Source organism: Myodes glareolus, chromosome 5, assembly GCF_982192425.1.
Source record: "Myodes glareolus chromosome 5, mMyoGla1.1, whole genome shotgun sequence".
Classification (NCBI taxonomy): Eukaryota; Metazoa; Chordata; class Mammalia; order Rodentia; family Cricetidae; genus Myodes; species Myodes glareolus.
Window position 1 is genome coordinate 69,530,942 of NC_142030.1, and position 22,617 is coordinate 69,553,558.

The following is a 22,617-nucleotide window of genomic DNA, read 5'->3' on the forward strand; positions in this document are numbered from 1 at the left end:
GATGAATCAATCTAAGCCCAAGCAGGCTGAGCGAGTTTTGCAGAATGTGGGCTGCATTATGTTTCCTGAGTCAGGCGACCACGTGGGGGTAGGTGGATGGGCTGCTTCCGGTAGTTGTTCCTACTCCTGGCTCACCCTCATTTGTAGGGGTTGGAACTCTGCTGAGTTTCCTGCTTAACTTGGCCTTGGCAGAGAAGTACAGGTGGACCCCTAGGTCGGGAGGTGGGCAGTGATGGCGAAGAGATCATTTCTTTCCCCAGTCTCTGAACCTCCCCCTTGGCCTTTCCCAGTGAGAGTCAATATCTAGTAGGTTCAACATATTTACTTTTTCGTTTCATTTTGTTCAGACTGAAAAGTGATCTCATTTGATGTCAAAGAATAGATTGAAAAAGTAAGGACACACCTCTGTGACTCCAGACACAAGACATGCAAATAGAAATGCAGAGTGTTTAGCCAAACCCATGCATCTTGTGTGTGGTCTCCATTATTCTGAGCACCCACTCTCCAGGCTGTCCCTTGAAGGCCAACAGTGCTGGGATCGCATGGATTTCCTTTTTCTGGTTGCCTCCAGCTGGAAGGGCTGTCTCCTTCTCAGTTCTTCCCTAGGGCTCTCTTACTCCATGTCCCGCTTCAGGAGAGAGCCTTTCGGGAATGAACCTCCTCGGTTTCTCCTTTAAATTCTATGTTCTTAGAGGTTTTGTCTATGTCTAATTTATCTTTGAGCCCCAGATGTCCAAGAAAAATGCCCAGCACATGAAAAGAGCTTCAAGAATATTTCGTAAGTGGGTTTATACATTCATGAATTTGGAAACAAAACACCAGGCTCTCTCAGGTACCACAGCCTTTGGATTCCTGGAACTGGTCTCTAGTGATGCCCTTTCCTTTCTTTCCTCTTCCTGCTGACCATTGAGCCAAGGGCCAAGTACATGCTACGCAAGTGCCCTGCCACTGAGCTGCATCCCCGGTCTTGTCTTTTTGACATACATCTCACTATGTATCGCAAATTGACCTCAAAGTGGAAATTCTCCTGCCTCAGCTTTCCCGAGTGCTAGTATGTATATACCACCATGCTTAACTTCATTCCTTGTTTTGACCATATCTTAGGGACTTGTATGTTTCTGCTCCTCCATCTACCCACAGTTCCCGAGTCAAAGCCATCCAATGATTGTATTTTGTCCTTTCTGGAACAGAAAGCCACCAGTTAGTTACAAGACTCTTGCTGCATGTGGCCACGGCCACAGCGCCATGGATGAAATGTCAGGGAAGTGCTTACCCAGCACTTACTGTGTGCCAGGTGCTGCCCCAAGAGCTGTATACATATCCGCCAGTGATCTTTCACAACAGTCTGGTGGTGTAGTGGGGGATATAGTCTTACTCAATCCTCTGGAAGACTCTCAAAGTTAAGGTCAGGTCTTACATCTGCAAGACTAAGATCAAGTCTATGACCTGACCCTTAAGCAGGGGAGATATTTGACATACACTACCTTAATAGTGGTCGCTACCATAAGGAATCTGAGGCTTATAATCAGGAGATCTCACTGCCATTTCCTAGTTCTGTGCCATTGGAAAAGTTCTTTATGCTCTGGGCCACAGAGAACAAAAGGAATATGTCTCACACCCCTGCCGCAAAGAAGCGACGAGATACCCTTAGCATGGTTATTACCGACGAGATGTTGAGTTGCCATCAAAGGCTGAGTTCAAAAATTCCTTTGGGCAAATTTTCAGTGATTGATAGGTCTTGGTGTTCTGAGGTTTCTCAAGCCGAGGTTTGGGAGATGCTGCTTCCAGGGCTGGACATTATTATATAAGGATGCGACGGTACATTTGTCACCCGAGCAAGGCTGTGTGGTGCTGGGAATGCCAGCAGCCTCCTGAGATGTCTGCAATGCCTTCCTGCTCTCTGCTCTGCTATGCATTTGCACATGGTTTCCTGCCAACGTTTTCTTAAGAACCCACTCCCAAATCCTTTCTGCATTATGTTCCTTAGAGCACTGTTTTGCATAAGAGTCTATTTCTTGGAAAAGCTCAATAAGGGAGAAAGGAAACAAAGGGGGCTCTGATAGTTTAAGCATAAGCTATCTGAGTGCAATTGGCAAGGCAAGGCAGAGGAAAGCTCAGGGATGGAGGACGGGCTTCATGTCTTTAGCCAAGGCCCAAGTTTTCAGCTTCCTTGGTGATGGGCTAAGATCTTATATGAAGACATCCCAAAGCCTGTGGAGTCTTGAAAGGTCTTTATGAATGAGTGGAATATATTCTCTACTCTTGCCATTCGAGTATGCCTTTGCATGAACTCACATGTCCTGCCCGGCCTGGGGACACTGTGGTGGTCTCGCTTCCTTCCTTTGACAATGAGACTGACACAACTCCCTATCAATCGTCCTCTATCTTCTCTGACTCTTGAATTGTTTGCAGAAGTATCAGGGATAAAGGATAAAGGTTTTGAAATTTAATTATCTTCATATGATTAATAATCTGGGGGAACTTCTTCACCTGCTCCCTCTGCTTCTGTTGAATTCGGAGTCTGCAGAACACAGCTTGCAGGGAAACATGCAGAACATTTGACTGTTTCATCTTAAATCTCCCTCCTCCACCATCCATCCGTCCATCCGTGTGTGTGTGTGTGTGTGTGTGTGTGTGTGTGTGTATGTTGGTAACCTTTTGTCCAATGTGTGGGCCAGAACTTCTTGGAAACTGTGAGACGAACTGCTTTACTTTGTGAAATCAGGGGTTTGGATGTCAATAAAGTCCCACAGGGGATTGACATAGGGCTGGCAGCCAGAGGTCAATTGTTAAGGATGTGTGGACTCTTAAACTAGTGCCTAGAGGGGCAGGACTGCTAAGTACTTGTGTTCAGAGTGCTGTCTCACAAGTTACCAGTAGATGGTGCTCTGACAACAGGGAAAAAAGGCTTTTGTCTCTGAGGCTGAGAAAGGGGTTTTCAGTGGTTTTAAAACTGGTTTTCAGAGTTCTGATCAGTTGCCGATTTTCCACACTTCCATTTGTGGGTCTTCAAGAGAACAGTAGAACCAGGGGAAAACCTACTTAGCAGATTTCCTCACAGAGGTCATGATGGCAATGATCAGATCACTTTTGGTGGTTCACTTTAGCATGGTGCCCAGAGCATTTAGACATGGATCAGATTCATCTTCAGGATAGGAGGCAGAACATTTCCATAGGTTTAGCATTGCTGTTTCTTCTCTTGATGGTGCACAGTTTACAATTCTACAGCATGGTTATTAGACATTGAAAATCAGATCTATCAGACATTTACTCTCTGCCTCTTATAGGGTCTGAACCAATACGTTCATGTTTCTGAAGCTCTGCTGTTTTGTGGGTTAACTCAGCACCCTAATGTATGTTTTCCTAGGCTGACCTGAGAGGTTTGAGGTGATGGCCATCTGTAGGGTTTATGTAAATTGATAATTATATTAATCACTTATGTGAAATGATCTTTAAAACTGTTTCTACCTGGAAAGTTTCAAAGTGGAGCAATATAGACTATGAAACCAGTACAAAAACCCGTAGATCTCCAAGTTCTCAAAAGCGACATCCAGATTGGGGGTGAAGAGGGAGGAATGTGTCTTCCTCCAGCTTTGTTGTTCTTAAACCAAGCCACCTTCCATGCCATGATGCTGTAGATGCCATGGTATTTTCCCTAGTCCTCTTGGACTGCTTCTCCAAGGATTCCCATGAACTCTCCAACAGAGTCATTTCTAGTCCCATGGGAACTCTCCCAAGCATTTTTAAAGCTTGCCCCTTAGGAGTTTAGGAAAGCTGGGTCCAACCCCACTAAGGTCCCCAAACCACCATGTATATTGTCTTGCATATTCCGGGCTTCTAAAGAATTGCAGCAATCACACGGAACTCAGGATATGGTAGAAAAAGGAAAGAGAATCAGTACTAGATCTCTGATGGGTGGGTAAAGAGATGAGTTGGGGTCCTTAATCATCCTCAGAAGCACTGTTGGAGGGTAAAAGGCTAGTATGCTGCTTAATAAATAGACACAAAGGAAGACATAGCCAGGAAGGAAGGAAAGGTGTGATGCCTCCACACGAAAGCGAGCTTCTAGAGCAGAGGCAGCAAAGCTACACAATCTCGTTTAAGTTCTGAAAGATGCATCATTTATGTCAGCATCCATATGGCTCATTATTGAATCCCCAATGTCTAAAATAGTGTCTGTTGTGGGGACTGCATGTGAAAATATTTGTTAAATGATTGATTGGTCGGGCTTCTGTGCTACGGATTGTGGGTCTCCCGGGAAGCAGCTGCTTCAGTTCCATGAAGTTTATAGAGTCCTGAGAGAGCTGCTTGTGACTAGTTCTGGGTGACTGTCCAGTCTTCATGGTCACCTCCCTTCACTCCTGCCTCCTATTAAGCTGGTCAGTACAGTGAGATCACAGTAACAGGCAGAGATGACACACCCCCAATCGTAATTTGGCTTGGAACGGGCTCCCCTGAATCCCAGTGTCAACGTGCTGTTCCTAAGGATAGTGGTACCCATAGGAAGTGACTGTGTTGAGACCATTTCTTTGGATTTCTGGTACACAGATCCCGTCTCATCACACTCACACGTGCACTTGTAACACTCAGCACTCTCATACAATAAGCATGTGTCAGTGCTCATGTGGCCTTGCCCACACAGACACATAGGAGTCGGGGGATACACGTGCCTCACACTCAGACGCCACCTCCCCTCTCGCCAATTAATTTCACACAGAGATACTGCCTTTCAGTCCTGTGACACCACACTCACCCATGACTCCCAACATCTGGGCCTTGGTCAGCCTTTGACCCCTCCTCAGCCACTCGCTGCCCTGTCTCTTCTATTGTTCACGCAGGGAGAACATGGATATGACTATGTGTCGAAGCCAAAGGTGGGGATAAACCTAGCAAAGTGTGCTCCAGCTAGTGTAGACAATGGGAGGGGACAGGGATAAACTGCCCACGGGGTCTCAGGTGGATAAGGACAAGGTCGCTAGACACAGAGCTTCTTTTACCAGGGTTGGAAGCTTGTTTTTCCTACCTCTGCAGCTCAGACACTCATTTTGTTTTTTTTCCTTCAGAATGGAGTAGATTTGAGAAAGTCGGTGGACCTTATTTGAAAGTAAAAGGTGGTGGTGGGTTGGAGGACCCTTCTGTTAAGATTTTGAGAATTTTGAGGGAAGTTTTTGTTCAGGCTCACCGTCTAGGGACTGGAATATCTGGGCCACCTGCCAGGAAGTAAGGCACAGGGTTCTGCTAGAGTCCAGCCTTTTAAGGTCAGACAGGACAGAAGATCCCAGAGAAGCAGATGCCACAGGGGTCTGAGTCTACAGAATGTTAAGTGCTAGTTTAAGAAGAGAGTGCTGTCTTTGCCCTGGGGAATCCTTGCTGGTGGTAGTGGAGCCTAAGTGATTATAAGATCCTGTCGAAGGGTATACACAGTTCCTACTCTCCACTAGAGCGGCAGCGAGCAGAACACTATGCAGGGCATGAAAGAGGCACAGCACTCGGTACCCTTCTGTGCCAGTACCAAGGAGAACGTTCCAGGACAGGTCCTTGATCTGTTGCAGAGATTCCGCAGGCACCACCAGCTGCAGCCCGCATCTCTTCTGCATCATTCGAGGGAAAGGCATCTCATCCTTGGACCCTTGCCTAGGTAGCCTCTGGTCAAATGAATCTGCAAGCCAAACCAGCCTCACCACGCTGGACTCTCAGAGCCCCTCCCCCGCGTCCCTGCGTCCCTCTCGGATTCTTGGCCACCTTGCTGCGCTGCTGCGCTGTTGTGCCTCGCTCCACACCGGCCTTTAAGCATCATCTCTGCTCCCTCTAGCCAGGCGGGCCGGGAGGAGGAGGGTGAGTTGGTCTTTGGTGAGGAAGTTCGGATATGGATAAGTCCCATGTCCTGCCAGCGCAAGCTAGGCTGACTGCAACCTGTTCCTCGCTGTGAGTGCTCGCCCGCCCGCTCGCCAGCCTGCTCGCTCGCTCGCGCTCCCGCCCTCTCCCAGGCGCAGCCGCGGATCGCTGTTGCATGCTGATCCTGGGAGGCGGCGGCGGTGAGCGCTCTGGGCGGATGCTGGCACTTGGGCTTCGCTGCTCTCTGGTTGCTGCTCAACTTCTACCCCAAACGCAGGAGCTGTGAAGTCATTTGCCCCTCTCTGGCTGGATCGACTTCTTATCTTCATTTCTCGGGCGTTGCGGTTTACGCAGGAACCTCAGTACCGCTCTTCCCCCTCCCTCCATCCCCCCCCTCTCCAACCTTTGGATGCGTCTCTGCTGGCAGATTTAAAGAGCCAAGTCTTTGACTGTGGAATTTCTTAGATGGACTCGCAGGGGCTGGCGTTCTAAAGCATGTCAACGTAGCTGGCCCTCGGCTTTTTTTTTCTTTTCGTTTTTCCTTTCAAAGTTCTTTTGTTTTCATTTCCTTCTTCCTCTCTACCCCTCACCCCAGCCAATAAATCAGCAAACTGTTACCTAGCAGGGTCGGTGCCTGCTTTTCTCTGAACCAGGTGGTACGTGTGCCAGAAGAGGAGCTATGTTTGAAGAGCAGCCTACTCCACCCCTCTCCGGTCCCTGAACACCACCCCACGCTGGCATTTTGGGGAAAATATTGCCTCAAGAAGCTGAGCACCCCAGGCCCTACCCCCTTCTTTTTTTTTCTTGTGGAATGGAGCTTCGCAGAGGTTGCCTTTAGATTCAACAGTTCAGAGCAGGGCTGAAGAGCTCGCAGGGGTCCCCAGAGGCGGTGGTCCCTGCGCCTGTGTGGATAAGGCTCTGAGTCTGGCTGTGTCTTTTCTGCCTCTTGTTGTGTGCGGGTGTTCGGCGATCACCTTTGTGTGTCTTCTGTCTGTTTAAACTTCAGGATGGCTCGCTTCGGGGAGGCGGTGGTCGTTGGCAGGCCGGGCTCAGGCGATGGAGACTCGGACCAGAGCAGGAACCGGCAAGGAACCCCTGTACCGGCCTCGGGGCCGGCAGCCGCCTACAAGCAGTCGAAAGCGCAGAGGGCGCGGACTATGGCTTTGTACAACCCCATTCCTGTCCGGCAGAACTGTTTCACGGTCAACAGATCCCTGTTCATCTTCGGAGAAGATAACATTGTCAGGAAATACGCCAAGAAGCTCATCGATTGGCCATATCCTTTCTTGCCCACCATGGCTTCCCTCTCCCCCTTTGCATTCCATCGGGTGAGGGGGGAACACCTAGCATGGAATTTATTCCCCACCCCTTCCTGGTGCCCAAATTTGCCCCTTTGCTGAAGTGCACCCTACCTCGTTGCATCCAAGGGGCAAGCCTGGTACCCTGGAAACCTGTTTGGGCACTAGTGTTTTTCAAGGTAAGACTTTTGGTTTTTGGCTTATTCTCCATGTGGAAATCTCTAGCGTACCTAGGTGCTTGGTGTTGAGGTGTCTGCCCCTTTCTGGGTTTGACTTTGTCTGTTTCTCAGCCACCCCCAAAGCCCCAATCAATTCACAAGCTGCACTCCATGTGGTTTGATTTACCTCTAATCTCAGAGCTTTCTTTCCTAATCATTTCCCTCTTTTCCTCTACTTCTGAGGGTCAGTCCCTCAGCCCCCATTCCTACCAGCTGGAAGACACTGGCACTATTTGCCCAGCAGAGAAGCTGAAGCTCTGGGAAGGGATTTATCAGCCCAGAAGCTTCAAAGAGCATGAGACAAACCCATTGATACAAGCAGACAAATGCATACTTACAACACAGGTCTTGGACTGGGGGCTCAGCTAACTCTGGAGACTAAGTTAAAGTTCAACTGAAAGTGAGTGGCTGTCAGGGGAGGTGATCATATCATCACAGCCCATCAGAGCTCAAAGTTGGCCTTCTCTTCTCAGGCAAGGAGGTGTGTTCACCTTTCCTCGACTCTGGCTTGCTACTCTTGCTTCTTACTGTTTGACACACCCGGTTGCTCTGTCAATACCGTGAACCAGACAGATCTACTGGGCCTGAATTCATCAGCTCAGTGGAGGGGCAGGGGTGTGCAAACAAGTTACCCCTAAAGCCAAGGGTACTGCTCTTCACGAAGAGCAGGTGGGTCATCTCTAGGGGTGGTGGATTCCGACAGACAGGCCATGGAAGGGGCTGCTTTGCAGGCTTCACCGAGGGCACTAAATGCAGGCTGCTGATTAGTCACCTAACTGCCTGCTCTGCACTAAGAATCTGCGTGCCTGGCAAGGCCATTAGGAGTTGAGGGTGGTAGGTGTTGCAGGGGATTCTAGGAGGCAAGCCAGTGATTGGTGGCTGGCTTGGGGACAGGGACTTTGGTGCATGTGGAGGTACAATTCTTGGGAAGAATGCACCTGCAAAAGAGGCTCCTCCTCTTTCCCTCATGCTCCCCCCTCCCCAGCCCTCCTTTCAGGTGTGTAGCAGTAAAACAGCTGAAGGAAGCTCTGAGGGGTCTCAAGTATCAGCCTGCAAGGCAGTTTGCTTCCTTCCCCCAGGGCCTGGATGGATCTCTGACCCCCTCACGACCACAGTTTTTGGCCTTTTTTTTCCCCTTCCCAGTTTCCTGCTTCAGCAGCTTCGGGATTGGCTGGCGCATGGTGCTTCTAGGCAGCACCTCATTAGAAATGAAGAAGCATCGCTAAGCTAAGCAGGGATGCTTCCTGCTGTTCGCATCCTCCCACAGTCGCCCCCTAGCTGGGTTTCTCCCTTTCTCCTCCTAGTTCTCCAGTTCTCACCTCCCCCTTCCACCCCCACAGAGTGATCTGGGCCATAGAGTGCTTGGGTTGAACTATCTAGACGGGGCTTGGGGCGGGGGAGGGGCCTGGCCCTTGCAGTCATGCCTGGCGGTGAGCTGCACAAAGCGAACAGATCGCATTGTGTTGCATGCGGCGGTTGCAAATGCTGCAAATAACTCCTCTGAGCAGTACCCCTCTGCTCTCCCAGTGAAAACTCCCCTCCCTTGCCCGCCTTCTACAGTTCTTTTAGATTTCCCACCCACCGGGTGCCGCCTTGCTGTGACCTCTTAGGACATCTTCCCCTCCCTCGATGACTCCCCCCCGCCCCCCCCCCCCCCCCCGTTTGCTTGCAGTGGATGAAGCAGCTTCTCTGACCCTCGCATGGCAAAGTGTGGCTGCAGCCATCCTCGGCACCTCGGACAGCGCCACCAAAACTCCAGGGCTCCCTAATCACCGGGTGCTGCACATTGGGTACTTCCGGCTGGGTTCAGGCTCCCAGGCTGGGATATGAATCACATTCCTTACACCATGCCTTTGCTTCTTTGCCACGTTTTCTCTTCTGCTGCAAAGACAGGTTTCCCACCAGCCGCTGTTAGAGCAAGGTGTCACTGAGTTTTATGCCTCCCCTTTCTTGTTGGTCAAAATGAACTAATGAGAGTCAAAAGACAGACTCTGGAGGGAAGGAATTCCACGGTCATGCTCAGTGCCTTGGCATATGTCCTGTCCCAGACATCTTTGCTATCCCCATACTTAGACATTTTGCAGTGGTTCTACAGCCTGTAAGTTGTAACCTGTTCAGAGAACATCTGCTAAGATGTTGGGGGATCCTGGTTGAATTTTTCTTCCTCTCTGGTTGTTCAGTGTAACTGACTAATGTATTCCCTCCGGTGATGACCACGTGGAAGCATTGCGCCTCTATGGGCTCTGCATTTTCTGCTGCATCTAGGCTAGTCTCACCTTCCCTTCAGTTCTCAACATCCAGTTTCCTCAAATATCTGCTTCCTCTTGTTGAGAATCAATGTGAGGAACAGTTACTCTTAAAGCTCTCTGGTTAGGCTGCCTGGGTTCAAATCCCAGCTCCTCCAGAAGCTCCATGACCTTGAAAAGTTACTTCGTTTCTCTACGTCTCAATTTCCTTACCTGTAAAGTCAGGGTGATAATAAAGAGTCACTGGGAGAATTGAAGGAGTTAAATGTGTCTAGCACCTGGAATGTTGCCTAATTGCCTAATAAGCATCTATTTTTTATTAATGGAATCCTTTGGGAATTTCTGTACACCTGCAAGGTGGGACTCTTAGTACAAGGTGAAGTCATTTAGATTCTTGCAGCTCTTTGAGATCGAGGAGCCTCATTTGAATCACTTGAAAGCTTGTTCAAAATTCAGACTCCTGGTTCCCACTTCACAGCTGCTCAATCAGATCCCCAGGTGATTAGTGCACGTCGGCAATTGACTGTGTTCCTGGTTGTGATGGCGACGGATTTAAGAAGGACTTTGTTCTTTGTAAGGGCCAGATTTTTTACTACAGGAAAATTATTTAGACATGCTGTTAAGCCCTGGTTTGGTACTGATATACAGTCACACACATGTGACTTTTGATTGCTGTGCACTATACTTTGTGGGGGTTTTACCTTTTTTCTTTCTTTTTTGGGTGACAGAAAGTCACTGAGGAACTAGGATGTTAAGGTGCTTTCATCACGTGTCAGACATTTTAATTTTGTTGATCTGAAAGGATGAGCTAAGTAAAAGACGTGATTTAATTTGTGCTCGTAGGACCCCCTGACTTAGGAGAGCTTTATATTGCCCTTAATGGGAACTGCCTAGTTCTAATTTGAAGAAAAATGTCTACATGTCTACAATAACCCAGATTTGGCATGGGAGATGGTGGAAAGGCAGCAGCCCACTCCGAATGCATTTCCTTTTTCTTAGAAGCTACATCTGCATAGGGAGATAATTTTATTTTCTCATGACACTCTCTTCTGCAGATGATACCATAGCCTTTTTGAAAATGCTAATCTGATTTAAAATGTGGTATCACATTTTATGGAATTCTGTTCTTTCTTGCTTGCTCATCTAGTAGATCTAACAAGAGTGCTCTTTCTTCCCAGGCATTGGCTATTCTGAAAGCTACCCACTGGTCTCTGGGCTGCACACTGTCATTCTGACTATTGTTTGCTCAGGGACAGCTACCCTGCGGGAAGACACTTGAGATCTCTCATAGAGTTTGGGAGACAGCCCACTCTCATTCCCGCTTTTCCAGGCCAGAGGTAAAGGGAAGAAATGACATGTCTAACTTCGAGACTCTACACCATAGATGATCGGTAGGAGATTTCCCCCCTTCACCTATTTGGCCATCTCAGCAGGGAAGCACGTGTTTGATATGGAAGTGAACATAGTTCAGAGTAGGAAGAGCAAAATACGTTTGCAACCTTTGAGCTGATGAAGCTGTGTCTGTGCACACATGATTTCGTGTGGAAAATCTCAGTGTCTCTTAGAAGCACTCTGGATATGGGTCTGAGGCTCTGTGTGTATATTACAGATTTCTCCCTGTGTATTGTTCGATGGATTGTAAATTTATTTGGAGGATTTTCTTCAGGATTACAGAAAGAGTAAATTGCTCATTTTGGCCTATACTCTTCTTCTCTAAGTAAACGTGCCTTGCCAGACAGTAAACCGCAGGAGTGATGAGAAGTTCAGGTTTGATGTAACTCCAGTGGGCCATGAGTCTTGGCTGGGGAGAGTGTGGGGCCGAACAAGGATGAAATCTATAATTAAACCCTGTGGTCAGATGATATAGAGCCCTCGTATTTTCCGTTGACTTGCTCATAGATACCGTGGCGTAGTTGGCCCAGGAGGTGAAGGATAAAGATCTTTGCTTTCTGGGGTTCCAAGAATAATCTCTTGATTGCCTATTTGTTTTGTCTTTTATGAGGTATTGCTGTGAATGGAACATCTAAGAATCTAGTATCTGCTCAGTCCTGCAAGGCTGGGTGTCTCAACTGACCTTCTGGATATGTTGGAATCTCAAAAAAGTAGGCTCCAGGGCCAATGAAGGAATGGATGTGTTGACAAAGCGAGAGCAGGCAAACAAAGAGCAGAGCAACCCTCCTTCTTCCATCGTCCTTATATAGGCTTCCAGAAGGAGGTGTGGTTCAGATCAAAAGTGTACCTTCTCACCTCAAGATCCTGATCAAAACCTTGCCTTCCAGCCTCAAGATCTGGATCAAAGGTGTGCTGTCTTTCTGCCTCAAGATCACAAGTGTGCCCTCTATTTTTGGACTATAATCCATTCCAGATTGAGTCAAGTTGACAACAAAGAATAGTGAGGGTTGTGGGTCTTCTGAAAGCCTGACCGAAAATGATAGTAAGGACCATTTGTAATTGGGATACAGCCTGGAAAGTGAGCTAGAATGAAAGAATTTGACAGGAATAAAATGCTTTGAGGATGAAGACAAAAACATCTTGGACATAACAGTTTTGTCTATTGGTTTGCATGCTGTTATTCTTCCCCCACCCCACTTTCCTGCAGTTGCCTTCCTTTCAATAGGTGTAACACACAGTATGAGTTAAAAGACGAAGAAACAATAATGAACACAGGCCTTTCTTCCTCCTAAAAGATCTGGGCTGAATTTAGTGACCTCATTGAACACAGATTATCACTTTTCAGCCATTACTGTACAAGATGTAGGTGACACCTCGCCACGTCTTTCTTCTCTTTCTATAGGAACATCTGGTTTCTTCTAGACTTTGTACTCTTGCTTAAAATAAAACCGGATCAAGATTTGCTAAGCTATTTAAGCTCTTGCAAACCCATTGACTCTACCTGTTGAATAAGCAGCTTGTTGGCCTTCCTAGTCCCCTGCTCAGGGCCACCAGGGAAGCTGCACTCACAGGACATCACCCCCACCTGCAGTCCAGTCCTGCAGAGGACAGACTGCTGATCTGCTTACTGCTGGCCATAAAGACATAGTAGAGTGAGCCAAAATGCAATATAACTGATACTCTTTTTATTCAGGGAGACAGAGGGCAGGTCTTGCCTTTCTTTTTCTGCCCAGCCTTCTACCCATCACTTTATCTTTCTGTATTTCTCCCTCTCTCATTTTTAGGTTCAGTCATTGTGAATAATTCATTGTCTGTGTGGGTTTTTTTCCCTAGAATTTTCATAAAAGTGAGGTTATCTGCCTCTGCTTAGATTGATGATGGTCTTTTACAAAGGCCAGTATCAGAAATCAGCTTTTTCTTTTAAGTCCTCTGTTGTCTATGGTGAACCTGAGATACAGAGAAGGGCAGCAGTTAAAACCTTTCAATGTGTTATTTCTTGCCATTTTTATAATGACTGTCTCCAGCCTGTTGCATTTGATTACCTTTGGCGTAGAGACCACGGGTAAGAAGGTATTTATGTCCCCAAGTATTTGTCAGACTCCTCATGTTAATTTGCCACTTTCACAATGATAAAGGTTGAACCCCTAATCAAAGAAGCATTCTTCTGTAAACATTTTCAAGACCAGTGAGAATTGGTTGGAATTGGGGTGGGGTGTTGTAGAAGGTCCTACTGCTGCCGCCACCTCCTCTGCCACCATCTTATCACGTGGCTTTTAAATCAATCCCCTTTTAAAAAAGGTTCAGAGATATGAGAGCTATACATCATTTCCCTTATCATATTCTAAGCCTACACAGAGAGGACATGTGTGGGCTTCCCAGTGATGCCTCTAGCATCAGTCTTAAGGACAGAAAGTACAGCACCAAGTTTGTAGACTCCTCTGATCTAGTGTTCTCTTGTATGCACAGCCTGTTTCAAGGAAATGTCTGGGATGTGGCTTTCCTCAAGGAGTATTCTAAATGTTACTTTAATTGGCATCTCTGGCCAGTTCATGCTCATAAACTCTGATGAATCCCATATCCCTATCTCTGGAAAGCAAAGAATAACTAGAATATATGTCCTTAAGAGGGAAAGACAAGCTACATGGGAGAGAACAGCGACACATGGCTTGAAAGTCATTTATCTGAGACATCCCCCCAGTAGAGCAGTGCCGACTTCTGTGTTGTTCCCTCACCCCACCCCGAACCCCAGGCTTGGGAATATAGCACTCGGTTAGGTGCCAGCCTCAGGTTTGTGCAGGGTTTTAGAGAGAGGGAAAATAAGTGTTCTGGGTAGCATTATGAATGGGTCTTTCTGGTGATGAGACTGTGGTGTATCATTGTCAAGACGCGTGGTGGTGTGAGTGGCCTCCTGGACCAGAAAGGAAGCTCTGGAACTGTGGGAAGGAGGAACATGCATCCTTCACAATCCCTCTCAGTCCTTAGCTTCTCTGTGAGTTGAAAGTTTCTAAACCGTGCCACTTCCCTCAACTTTCACACCATTGTCTCATGGGGCTGGTCCGAGTGAAAAGGCATGAAAAGAATTTTCCACAGCTCCTGACATCCTGGTCATTTCCAGCTGTGTGCTGGTGGGAACCAGTTTGCTGTGATCCTGTTGTCCTCCATCTCTTTCCACCAGCAGCAGGGGAAATTCCTCATTTGGGTCCTTTGTGTTGGAGTCAGATGTGTGCACTCTGCCTGTTTCACGAAGACATTGGTTTCCAAACTCTGCACTGTCTCAGAATTACCTGGGTGGTTTATAAGGATGCAGCTCGGTGGGCCCAGCTCTGGGAGTCCCTGACTCGGTTAAGTCTGAAATGGGGCCTGAGAATTCTTATTTATCACAAATAGCCAAGGGCTTTGCCACTGCTGGCCTTGGAGGCTACCATACAGCCGGTGCCTTGTCATAAGAATTGTTAATTGGCTGAGTGGACATGCCTTTAATCCAAGCACTCAGGTAGATCTTTGTGTTCGAGGCCAGTCTGGTCTACAGAGCAAGTTCCAGGCCAGCCAGGGTTACACAGAGAAATTGTGTCTTGAAAATATAAAAGAAAGGAGAAGTTAAAAAAAAAGAATTACTAGGGAGGTTCCCCAACCTAAACTTGTCTCTGATATACTAATATGGATCTCTGCTGTTAACAGAAAACTTATTCTTTGGGCTCAGACGATGAGATTTCCAGATCATTCTATCAAAGTGAGGATGAGCTCTTGGGAATGGGAGCATAGACTCTCAATTTTATGGCATTATTAACTAACTTTGAGTTAGTTTGTTTTATTCTTTTTGGCCTTACACCCAAGAATAGGCTCTTCTGGGAATGGGCATATCCATTTTAATTCCAGCACCTAGTATGATGTTGGCACCTGGCAAGCGGTACAAATTCTTTTGCTGAATGATGTATAATTAAATATGTTGCTATTGATTTAACAAGCATCAACAAAGTGGTTCCGCTGTCTCCAGTATGACTATGACTTGGATCTCTAGGACCCATGCATTCTGGTGGTAGTGTGAAGTACTAGCTGCTGGGACAAAGTCAGAGGTCATTACTTGGAAACTGGCAAGTTCCCAAGGACAAGCATTTCCTTGTATTACTGCACACTTTTCTTCAGAACTGCCCCAATTTCTATATTACCCACCACAAGCTTCCCCACTGTTAAAGAGAATGCAATGTTTATTATTTGAATTTTTCTATAAGAAAATTAATTGGCACCCAGAGATCTACAATGTAATGACAACTGAGGTTCCTGACGATGGCCTCTAGGCATATAGAATGCTGGAGTGCTTTCTGAATATTGCCAATCAAGTGTTTATTGAATTATGGTCAAACAGTCTGAATAGAGTATGAACCGTATTCTGAGCTTTCACAAATTATAGTCCACATCCACACATAAAGTAGTTAATCTGTCACAATCCATTCATTTTTGTCCTTTTAATTCATCAGTTGTTAAACTAAATCAAGTTTTCTTTTTCGGCTCTGCTGGGTGACAGAGAATTTGCTGTATTGCTGTAGACGCCAGCCCTTTCCGTCCTTTCACACAGAATTGGAGTTCCAACCTGGTGTAACTGTCGTGCACTATCATCCATGCCCTCAGGTGAAGGGTGGGTCTCAGTGTTTTACAAAGGATGGGCTTTTGGTTTGCTGGGCAAGCTCCCCAGTTGGTAGCTGATGGTACACCTTATTGTGTGCTTCTTTCTGTGGAACAACATTGAAAACAGCCACCTACCATTTCCAACAGTGCTGGGTCTGTGACATCATGTCTTCTGCAGCAGGACTCTGAGCATCTGCCTGTTGTGCCCTGAGTCCCTTTCCCTTGTTCTTTCCCATGCTCTTCTGCCATCTTTTTGACCAAGGTCAAGGGATGCTGTACTCTAAAGATGTTACTGTGGAATGATAGTCTTCTTATTTTCTTAAGGGTCACTCTAAATTTTGTGGAACTTTAGAGTTGAAAATAACCTGAGTGACTGTCTAGATGGCCCCTAGGTGACTGTCTGAAGTATTGGGACTATTAGATCTCTCTAGTACCCTGTTGTTATGTGACTCTCTTTCTCTTGAAAGAATACACATACAATTTTGCACTCAGGATCAGAGTTCCATAAGAATTTTAGAGTAACTATTGTGTTAGAAAAGTCTCACATGCTTGGGTGCTGGGATACCTGGCTCTCAGGAAGAATGTTCCCTACATACCACAAAACTCAAATCTCATGTGATAAGACCCTGTGTGGAAGGGCTCCAGGGAAGTGTTTGCCCAAGACAGGTAGTCTGACTGCCACAAGAACATTTAAACATTCTATCCAGGGGACAGAACCTGGAGCCCTTCTCCATCTCCAGAAAGACAACCATTTTTGAACTAGTGACAAAATGCTCTCTTCTACTTAAAACCCTTAAGAATGAGAAATCAACACACCCCTCTAGAGCCCCCATGTGTTCTGTTTATCCCTTTCATTTCTGTTGTATAAGGAAATGCTGATCCAATCCACTTATTTACTCAATGTCCCTGTGGCACTGTGTACCACTGTAGACCAGAGCTTAATGTGATGGCAGTTATATTTTGATTTGTACTATCCAACAGGGACACTCTATGTGCTCTTAAATTTTATCTGGTTTTAGTTAATTTAGATTTAAATATCTACATGAGGCTTGTGGCAGGGGCAAATAAGCCGAAAATCTATTTTTTCTGGGGCCTGACATTTATTAACTTTGGGATTGAGATTCCTTGGCTTGGTGTGCAGGGTGTATCAGGACCCACTGCAACTTCCACAGTCTCCAGCGCCCTGTGTTCTAGCCAGCCCATGGACAGCAAAGGCAGCTGTCCTTTTACAAGGCTGCCAGGTCCTTACACTTGCTCCTCCCTTTGTCTGGCTGTAGGATTGTCCTCAGAGGTCTTTCCATCGTTGATACCTTCCTTGACTGCTCTTTTGAAGAGTAAGACCAAACCCTTCCTCTAGGTTCCCATTGGGTCCCTTGCTCATTATACATTGCCCTAACACTTTCCATATAACTTTTGTACTGGTTGAAAAATACCTGTAAGGGAGGAGTCATTTTCTATTATTATTTTTTAATTATCCAAAATAGAACAATATCAACATATTTGTGTCAGTTAATATACTTTTGAACTTTTTTTTGAGAAACCATGTTAGGGTGTTAGATTCTTGACTTGATTTTAGCCAACTGAAAACTTACATTCTTTCCACATCTGTCACAGATGTCAGAATTGTTCCCCCTACTCTATCCTCACTTTGATTTTTAGGTTGAGATTTGGGGGGTGCTGGGTTTGTTTTGGGTACTTTGATCTCCTTGTTTGTTTCTGGCATTGCCAGCCACCCTGCAGGGGTCTTTTTCAAGTGGAGAAGAAAGTTAATAGTCACCTGTGGTCATGAAATCCCAGTCTTTCTACCTTCAACCAAATCAACAGCCACAAGACAAGTGTTCCTATGTACACCTTCGACACGGGGAAGCTGAGGCTAAAGAAGGTTCCATTACGTTTCCAAGGCCATCTCCAGTGAACTAAAGCCAGCTTTCATTACTGATGCATTCGTTGTCTCTGGACAGGGGTGTTTAATGAATGAGACCTCCACCGGCTCTGTGTCAGCTGTAGATTTGATAAGCAAGTGTTCTAAGAATTGAGTCGAATAATTAATAGAATGTGGTTAGCACTGGGGATGCCCTTCTGCTTACCTTCACTGAGATAATAAGTGCTCATTGACTGCTCAGCTGTTTTTCAAATCTTTTGAGCCAGCTGACACTGCTCTGTTCTGTCTGCAGAACTGTGGAGGATATCGCTGTCACCATCCGTACACACTTTCACGACTATTTCGTGTCTGTTTTGAGCTAAGGTGCAGCATCTTGCTTTTTCCAAAATCCACTTTAGGGATGTTTTTCAGAGTCTCAGATGATATTTAACTTTTTTTTTTTTCTTAACTAGGTAGTAAATGACCTCAGGATGTTTGCCACCGTCTAGTCTAAATGAACCCAGCTGATGAACGTGTTGCCTTAGAGTTTAGGATCCACCAGTCTGTTGTCCAAAGCATGAGAGTGCATCATTGTTAAGAGCTTGACTTCTGCATTCAAATCTCAATACCGTCTCTGTTGCCTCCTAGCTATGTGCTGTGTCCACCGACTTCGCTTTGCTCTGCCTTAGAGTTCCCAAACATAAAGTGGAAATAGTGATTTTACCTATGAGGCGCATCACGTTGGATTTTTGTCATGTCTAAGTGAGGCAGCGCATACAAAGTCTATAGCATAGTAACTGGCGCAAAATCAGCTGTGAATGACTCTTACTAGCATCTAGGTAATTATGGATGATTTAGCATTAAATATCTACAACCAGGTTTTCCCTTTCTAACAGTATTGCTTTTTCTTACTTTCGGCAAATTTCTAACTGGAGCTTTGCCAGATACCGTTCATGTGACCTTAGTATAAGCCTCCTCAGTGACCCGAGCCTCAGGGTCTCACACCTGAGCTATGAGATGAAGCTCATTTCCCCTGCCAGGTTAACCTTGTAGGACTGTTTGAAGGCTAGCATTCGCTACTGTAGATTAAGGTCCCCTGCAAACATGTCAGGATTAGAACATGTGTTAATGATGATACAGTTCATAACAATCTATCGTTTTTAAAGCATTTACGGTGTGCCAGAGTACTGCGCTGAGTGCCTGGCATAGAAAGCACCGCTGCAGTCATTCCTTGAGACCATATCACAGAGATGCACAGTTCTGCTGTCTGCATTCAGCATTTAGGGATTAGGGCACGGATAGGTTAACTCACTTGATCAATATGACTCACTGAGTGGGAACTGGAGACCTGATTACTGTTTTTTAGCTGTTGCATCTAGATAGTTTTCTTACAACTATTGAGTTTACATAAAAAAAGGAAGTTTAAAGCATTTACATTAAAACTGGTCTTCTTTTGTGTGTTTTTCAAATGCTGGTTTTCTACCATTATTTTCTCTTGGGACGCATTCAAATTTATGATTCAGAAAAAAAATCTTGAGGAGAAATAATGGAATCGAATTTTTCTAGAAAGCTTCTGATGAAAGTCGATCAGGTATTCAAAGCCATTAACAGCCTTAAGTGTTGGATTTTGTTTTCATTTATATAAATTGTAGTTAGATAGTTTACATGGCTCAGTTGGAGGCATATGGGAGGATCCCTGGGAGAGACAGAATAGATTGACTGCCTGACACCTTCTCAGGGGTTGCCAGCTTTTCAGTGAACTCTGTCTTGTCAGTTGGGTTTTTTGGATCTGCGGGGTCTCTGTGTTCTAACAGCGGAGAGAGTCGGGATGAGTTTCTGTGAACTGGAGACGACGATTCAGAAAAGACTGGAGTGCTATGTTGGGGGTGGGACACTCTGAGCCTTTGGTAGTGTGCCCTGTGAGTTCTGTGTAGACATCTACCCTGCAATCCTGCAGGGTGTCCTACCTGTGAGAACCAGATGCTGGTGCGCATGAGCATGGACCGTTAGGATAGATCACTTGGCTCCTGGAAACCAGACTGAGGTCTGTGAAGCAGTTAGAGAGTAGGTAGAAAAAAAAGTTAAAGAAACTGTCTCTCCATTCTGCTAACTTTGGATTGTATTTGCATGGAAATTAGTGTTTGTGAAATAACTGAGCCATATGGATGCTCTGAGATGCATGTGTTCTCCTGGTCTGTTGATAGAGGAGCAGTTGAAGGGCGTGGGCTTCTCTGGAGGTGGAGTGAATGGGTGGATGTGGCAACACAGGGAGGGGGCAGGTTTGGGGAATATGGGCCTATGTAAATTCAGAGATTTGGACAAGCTGACAATATGGCACTCCCTTATAGAGAGTTATATGTGCGAGGATTTACTTTTGAGGTCACGCCCCTCTCGAAGTTCTGTGAATAAGGCTGTTGCATCTCTGGACAATCTCTCTCTCTCTCGTAACAAAGGGTAGAAAATGACACCCTGGAATGTACAGGTTGTGGGCTCATTTTCATCACAAACATCAGTGGACACACTCAAGATAACAAGGCAAAAGAACAGGTCTTAGGATATTAGAGTTGCCTAGAAGCTTTGCCTACCTCTGGAAGGAGCTTTGTTGAGAGCCATATTCTCAGTAAAGTAGGCCATTTCTTTTTTTCTTTTATCTTCCTTTATTTCTATCATAGAATTTTCCAGCATTCTCTAGGGACTCTTCTAGGCTATAAGCTCTCAGGAAAAGACAGAGGAAACTAACCTTTAAGGAATGCTGATTGTATGATGGTTACTCTACAGTGTGTTTTTGAGAGCTAATTTAATTTAACTCACTACTTTCTACAGACCCCTGGTGCAGGGTCACAGACAGCCATGGTCTTACCAGCTCTCCTTGCTAGCCATTCTTCTTTCCCTGTACTGCACTGTCTTGGGCTAGATGGAAGACTGAAAGACTAGTCTTCTCTAATGGAGTATCTCCTTGATGTAGTGCTCATTTCTGTGTATCTGTGGTACCCATTGGACATGAGGATAAGTCCATGACAGAGAGAAGGGCCACTAACCAAGTGGGAGAAGAACAGAGCTCTCTTAGGTGCAAGTCAAGACCTGGGACATCTTGGCCCGTGTCAGTCACTGGGATTCAAATTTGGGTTGGAATTTGGGATCTGTGTGGTTATCATCTTTTCCCAATGCCTACTGCCATACAGCCTCCACTGCTCTGCAGAGAAGCTTTTCTTTGGAAAATACCAATTTTCATTTCAGCATCAGTATGTATTAGTCTGCGAATTTTCTCTTTTAGCTTTCCGAAAGCTTCCCTCAGTCCCCTCTGCTCTAGGATACCCATGTGTGATGCAGCCGTAAGGTGGCAGCATTGATGACTGCCCCTTGAATCGTCACCTATTGAATGCTTTCGCTTTTGAAGTTTTTTCTTTAAGGAACGGGCTGGGATGGTAGGGAGGCTGCAAAGGAGACTAATTCTGAAAGGGTGAAGGCAAGGCTTGCAGAGGGTTTAAGGAAAGCTGATTAGAATCTTACTAATGTATAGGAAACTGAAAGCCAAAGGCATCAGGGGTCTTACCATGACTCTCAGTGAATGACTGAGTGTCATCTAGAACCCAAGACTCCTAACCAAGAGCTCTTGATTCCATTTTCTCTCTTCTTCCGTCGTGTTCTTTCTCTGCTCAGTTTTCTCCTCTCTAGTCCCTTCATCTTCTGAGGCTTTCATATCCTTCTCTTAGTAAGTGTGTTGCTTTGGTGCTTTGGGGTGATATAGACGAGTGGATATAATGATCAAGATTAATAAAAAAATCACTTAAGTCAGAAAATGTAGGATGGACAAGAGGAAACTAATTCATGACCAAGTCACCCGATGCCAATGCTGTGACAATGGGGAGAAGGGCTCAAGACAGTGTCTAGTGCGCTCTTCTCCACCGAAACCATTGCTGGAGAACCATGTGTAAGAGGAAACAATAGGATAGGGCTCAGAAGATAGGGCTTCTACCAAACAGAAAGACCAACACTGGGTTGCAGCAGGTGGGAGAGTGGGCGGATGCTCAGGCAGGCACTCATTTCAGAATAGTTCCTGGCTCTTCAGTGCCTCAAGGAAAGGTAAATTCTCCAGATCCTGCTTTAGGAGACATGTTCTTTAATGATAGTTGGGTAGTCCTGTGAAAGACATAAGCAAAAATCCTAAGATGCCTACCTGCCTACCTGCCTTCCTGCCTCCCTCCTTCCCTCCCTTCTTTTTCTTTTTCTTCATTTCTGGATATTTCATTCAAGCTAGAACATTAGGGTATTTGTGTTTGATTGTTCTGATGAAGGCCCCCAAGACTTTTCAGGGCTGGAAGCTGACAATTCAGGAAGGTTCTAAAACAGTCTCGTTATTCCAGTCTTTGTATTTATGCCCATAGATGAATGTACTGGAATGGTTAGAACCCTGTAGTTACTTTCAGCTGGTCCTCTTTTGCCTTTGAGATCTTAGTTTCTGTAATTGCCAATGGATCTGGTTTGAGGATGTTACTGGCTGTCATGACCTCTAGCGTTGAAACCAGGAGTATTTCCCTTAACTACACATTAGCATCAGTCTGGGAACACCTAGAAGTGCTGATGCTTCAACAATAGCCAGGACACGTTAGAATTTCTGGAGGTGGAATACTGTATGTTTAACTTTAAAGGCTTTACTAGTGATTTTACAGTTCGGTTGGGGCAGAGATTCACTTATCTTCTAGACGGAGAGATGGGTCTCTGACCTAATCCATTTAGCCAACCCCCCTCCTCCACTCATTCTCCTTTCCTTCCTCTCTCCCACCCTGTTTTGTGAGCTACACCTTTGCTCTGTAGTTCAAACTGACCTGAAATTCAAGATCCTCCTGCCTCAGCCTCAAGGGAATGCAGGTTTCAACATGTACCTACCAGGTTCAGCTGTTCCTGCATCTTTGGATGTATTTTGATCATAGGTGGATTCCTCTCACTTCCTTTGTAGGCTGTTGTTAAAGAGCTGGAGCCCCCTGGGCCCTCTGGAATTCAGCCTAAAATAATAAAGCAATCAATTCTAAGGGGCATTGTGTTGGCAAAAGCATTCATTTATGGCTTCTCCAGGCAAACCTCCAGCTTCTCCAGATATCCCAGGTCTAGAAATCTGAAGCTGCAGGACAGAGCTATACTCACCC

General features: G+C 45.9%; 1 protein-coding gene across 1 annotated transcript in view; it reads left to right on the forward strand.

The window, feature by feature from the left end:
- Cacna1e (calcium voltage-gated channel subunit alpha1 E) overlaps positions 1–22,617 on the forward strand; it is a 471,717-nt gene that overhangs the window by 149,116 nt on the left and 299,984 nt on the right. Inside the window, exon 3 of the mRNA XM_087906403.1 lies at positions 6,842–7,111. Within this exon, the coding sequence (XP_087762529.1) occupies positions 6,842–7,111 (270 nt within the window). The remainder of the gene's footprint in view (positions 1–6,841; positions 7,112–22,617) is intronic.